At 37.3% G+C, this 5,369-nt stretch overlaps 1 protein-coding gene across 1 annotated transcript in view; it reads right to left on the bottom strand.

Annotated features, from left to right (window-relative positions):
• Window positions 1-1,107: 1,107 nt before the first annotated feature.
• LOC106868462 (leucine-rich repeat-containing protein 23) overlaps window positions 1,108-5,369 on the bottom strand; it is a 31,565-nt gene continuing 27,303 nt past the window's right edge. Inside the window, exons 7-8 of the mRNA XM_014913736.2 lie at window positions 3,562-3,704; window positions 1,108-1,450 (exon numbers count right to left, since the gene is read on the bottom strand). Of these exons, the coding sequence (XP_014769222.1) occupies window positions 1,421-1,450; window positions 3,562-3,704 (173 nt within the window). The 3' untranslated portion in view covers window positions 1,108-1,420. The remainder of the gene's footprint in view (window positions 1,451-3,561; window positions 3,705-5,369) is intronic.

Here is a 5,369-nt window from a genome sequence, read left to right as displayed (position 1 = left end):
GCAATACTTGTAACTCACAAAGGCAAAACAAGAAGAAAAAACAACGAAACTAACCAGTCTTAGTTATTGCTATCTGTTGGAGTTTTAGCACTTTAGCTGCTATTTCTGAACTTCGGTATGTGGTGAAGCAACTGTTGCTGATCCCTTAATTATGTTTATATATATATATATATATATATACATATATATATATATAGATATATAGATATAGATATGTATACACATATATATATATATGCATATATGTAAATATACATGTGCCTTTGTGTCTGTGTCATGTTTGTCTGCCACCACTGCTTGACACCCAACATTATAACTTAGCAGGTCAACAAAAATGACCAATAGAATAAATACTAGTTTTAAAACATAAATAAGTACCAGGGTCAATTTGTTCAGCTAAAATCCTTCAGCATGGCTGCAGTCCAACGACTGAAACAAAAGATACACGAATAACAGCTTGACTGTTTGGTCAAACATGTATGCATGCCCCCTTTGCAACACTTTGCCATTTGTCCGTATATTCCTGGGTCTTCCCAGGCAACCCGTTGAACAGAGTCTTAATCAGTCCCCATCTCCACAAGATACTTCTTCGTCTGTCATGACCATGTGGTATGTGGTTGACCAAGACAAGCCATCAGCCCAGCCAGATCCACAGTAAGTAGGGTTCAACTTAGAAAATTGAGCAACAGATAAAACCGTCTGAGCTGGCACTCCCAAATCATACAAGTAAGAAGATGCATCCCAGTTTCTGAACAGAGTTGTTGATCAGATACAAAATCTGACCAATGGTAACCCATAGTCCTGTGAAGCTCTGGACAGTGTCCAAGTCTCACAGCTACAGACTAGAACCACTTGTCTCGGAAATGAGATTCACAGCTGCATTAGTTGCAAGTCTGAAGTCCTAAACAGACTTGTATGAGTTGTGGACACATTGGACAAGAGCGTTTGGCACTGCTAATATCTGAGCAGGAGAACAAAGGTTCAAGTCTTTAAGTCTCCAGTCCACCCTGTCCTGCTCTGTAGTGGTTATACTTGAATTTAACTGTGATGATAAAAATAAATGAATAAAAACAGAACAAGACTACAACAAATAACAAATTGCAAATAAACAAAGTTTGGGCTTAGGACACAACAGAGGAACTAAACCCCTTTATTTTATTCAAAAATAATATTGCATCAATATTACACCAATGTCACAACAATATTTCATAAGTATTACATTATAAAAGCACAAATATTATATCAACATTATTTATTTCAGTTTTAAATCAACACATCAATATAACTTTAATATTCACAGCAATATTGTATCAATATTAGATCAATATCTTATCAATACAATATAAATACGACAGAAACATTCCTGGAGTTGTATTTGGTGCCATCAGTGAAGTGGCTTGGTGCCAGCCAGACAAGTGGACTAGGAAGGATTTCCTTCATTTGGTACCAGCTGAATAAAGAAAGCAGAATTATCATCGTTATTGTTATTATTTTAATTTATCATTATTATCATTATCACCATCATTATTATTAGTATTATAATTATGTAAGGCAGCGAGTGGGCAGAATTATTAGTATACCGGGCAAAATGCTTTATAGCATTTTGCCCGTCTTTACATTCTGAGTTTAAATTCCGCCAAGGTTGACTTTGCCTTTCATCTTTTCAGGGTTGATAAACTAAGTACCAGTTGCATACTGGGGTCGATGTAATCGACTAGTCTCCTTCCCCAAAATTTCAGACCTTGAGTCTATAATAGAAAGAATTATTACCTTCGCCTTAGCGAAGACGGAGGTATTGTTTTCAGTTGTGTTTGTTTGTTTGTCTGCTGCATGGATTCGGATGAAACTTTCAGGGATGTTTGGCCTTATGACTGGCACAAACTTAATTCGATTTTGGGATCAATCCAGTACCGGACAAGGATTCTGGATTATTTGTTATATTTACTTAACTTTACATGAAGTATTACGCTCTTACATTGACTTTCAAGTCTTTCTCTGATTATCTCCCTTGAAAGTATGCTCATGGTTTCCATGTAAGTTATGGGAGCGTTGCTGTTTCCAAAGTTTTGTTTTTGTTCCTCTATTATTAATTTTACTCACATCTCTATCTTAGTAGAAACTGATAAATAAAGGAATCAAACTACATAAACGACAGCAAAACCATTCAGGAATTAGATAACACCAGCATATTCAGTAACAATAATAAATCTAATTTATCCTCAACAATTTTTAGTTTCACCAATTTTGAATATATCGCTCCTGTTTAAAACCTCTTACCTACTAAACAATTGCATTTCTAGCTCTGCCTTGAAGGAAGCTTTACTTCTTGGACTCACATTTTTGTGCACAACAATGTTGTTAAACCTCTGTTAACAGCACTGTATACAGGTCCTTTCTGTTTTCTTTCATACACGGATAAATTTTTCTCTATAGACCTTAATGATCGTAAAGATACTATATCAATGGATAGACTAAAAAAGGCCTTCATAGAGAAAAACTGCCCCTGTTCCCAATGCAGACGACCCACACAGCAATACAAACACGGCCCACACACCCACTTTCTCATTCCATGACTACCATTGGGATCGATCAGGTACCAGACAAGGATTCTGGATTATTTTTCCTGTTTGCTTACTTAATTCTTGAGAGCCTGGCACCAGTGACGCCACAACTCATTTCTACAGCTGTGTGAACTGGAGCAACGTGAAATAAAGTGTCTTGCTCAAGAACAGAACACAACACACAGCCCAGGAATCAAACTCACTACCTCATGATTAGAGCTCAACGCTCTAACCACTAAGCCAAAGTAGAGGGATTGATGCAATCAACTAGCCCCTCCCCTCAAAATAGTTCCCTTATGACTAAATCAAAAACCTTTATTATTTTACATGCTGGTGCCATGTACAAAACGCCCATGTTGGTGGCACATAAGCACACCCGGTACACTCTGTAAAGTGGCTGGCATTAAGAAGGGCATCCAGCCATAGAAACCCAGTGAAACCAGACAACTGGAGCCTGGTACAGCTCTCCAGTTGGCCAGCTACTGTCAAACCAAACCATACAACCCATGCCAGTATGGAAAATGGATGCTAAATGATAATGATGAGGAGGATTTATAAAAATAGACATGACATGGTTATTGTACACCTCTCTCTCTCTCTCTCTCTCTCTCTCTCTCTCTCTCTCTCTCTCCTTCTCTCTCTCTCTCTGGTGGCTTCTCATATCCTTCTTACATTTTGTTATATCCCTCTCTGACAATTGTCTCTCTAAAATTTTGTCATCTCTTCTCTCTTTCTCTCTCTCTATTTATTTTTGTTTATCTTTCTTTCTCAGGCTCTGTCTCCGTCTTTCTCTTTCTCTCTTACTCTCTCTCCCTCTGACACATCACACCATCTCTCTTTCTTCTTTCTCTCTCTCCTTCCCTCTCTCCCTCTCTCTCTCTCTCTTTACCACATCACCTTATCAACCAGTCATTTGACAACTAATCTTTGAACTAAATAACAATAGAAGAATTCTGTTTGGAAAATATTATCAATCACAGGCTTAAAAGAACCACAGTACCTCAGAATTATGGCGCTGCTTGGCAATGTCCCTTACTTCTGCATGATCTTCGTCTGTAAATTCTTCTTCATCCAAGACTGTGAGAGTCTTTAAGATGCTCAGAATTTCAACACGGTAGTCGCCATCCTGAGATATAGGATTTTCTGGATTCCGAAAATAAGCAAGTAAAATATTTTTGAGAAAAATATGTAGTAAGCAGTTTGCGTCTGAACCATATGATTCCAGTTTCAGCCCCACTGCATGACACCTTGAACAAGTGCCTTCTAATATAAACTTGGGTCAACCAAAGACTTGTGAACAGACATGGTAGACAGAAACTGAAAGAAGCCCATACATATATTACCTTTGAAACACGGAGTAGATGAAACAGGGACAACTGATGAAGGGGTATATTCTTTATGTTGCATGTCTCGTTTCTCTGTTTTTTTCGTTGTTCAAAAAAAGTTCATTTTCTATGTTTTTGCTTCTCATTGTGTTTAACGTTTTTTTGATGTCCTGTACCCATATATGCATGTATATATACATATATATGTAGGTATGTACATATATGTATGTATATATGCATATATTTATATATTTTTTATATTATATATATATATATATATATATGACCCTCAGCTTGCGAAGACCTATTGGGGCACGCGAAAGCGAAACCGTCAATGGTACCTGTGCCCAGCATTGCCTTCCTGGCACTTGTGCCGGATGGCACGTGTAAAGACATTCAAGTGAGATCGTTGCCAGTGCCGCCGAACTGGCTCCTGTGCAGGTGTCACATAAAATACACCATTTTGAGCGTGGCCATTGCCAGTACCGCCCGACTGGCCTTCGTGCAGGTGGCACATAAAAGCACCCACTACACTCTCGGAGTGGTTGGCGTTAGGAAGGGCATCCAGCTGTAGAAACTCTGCCAAATCAGATTGGAGCCTAGTGTAGCCATCTGGTTACACCACTCCTCAGTCAAATCATCCAACCCATGCTAGCATGGAAGGCGGACGTTAAACGATGATGATGATGATGATGATGGATAATACCAACAATATGAGTCTTCAAAGACAGTTGCTGCCATAAATTCTAAAATAAAATTTAGGATCTATGGAGGGTCAAAGTTGGGAACAAAAACATGACAATGGAGACATACAAGGAAACTGAACAAAACAAGCATGGAGGGTCGTTAGACCAGAACGAAACAAATATATATATATATATATATATATATATATATAAGAAATATAAATATTATTAAAAATAATATTACTAGCCAGCAAAAATAAAGCACCATAAAAGGGAGAATTATAAATATACAAAGCAGATGTACATGAAGTACGATCATTGCTAGAAATATCCTTCATTCCTCTAACGGTCTCCATAAAGGTAAGACAGAATTTTCCTATGTTCACAGCCCACAAACATCTCTGCCTGTAAACATTCAGTGAAGCTCTACGTAGCGCCAATAGCTTACTGGCTGCTATTTCTAGCAATGTTTGTACTTTGTGCACATCTGCTTAGTGTATATATAGATATATATATATATATATAATTTATGTGCATATTAATATTATCTCGGTTGAAAAAACTTTGACAATGTAAATATGTTAATAGTTACCATGGGTAGCAAAAATCACACAAAAACTGGGATATCACACCCGTTTTATAGGTAGAAATACCAAGTTAAAGTGATGTATTTTGAGTAGATATGAATAAAAATAATAAATGGAGCAAAACGCATATAAACAATAGTTCCTTTAATTCCTACATATGTTTCAAAATATATGTGCACACTACTCCAAAGAAGTAAGAGCTGCTGGAAT

The sequence above is a fragment of the Octopus bimaculoides genome, chromosome 12, assembly GCF_001194135.2.
Source record: "Octopus bimaculoides isolate UCB-OBI-ISO-001 chromosome 12, ASM119413v2, whole genome shotgun sequence".
NCBI classification, from domain to species: Eukaryota; Metazoa; Mollusca; class Cephalopoda; order Octopoda; family Octopodidae; genus Octopus; species Octopus bimaculoides.
Note: the sequence above shows the minus strand (reverse complement) of the source record. Positions and strands in the feature narration are given on the sequence as shown.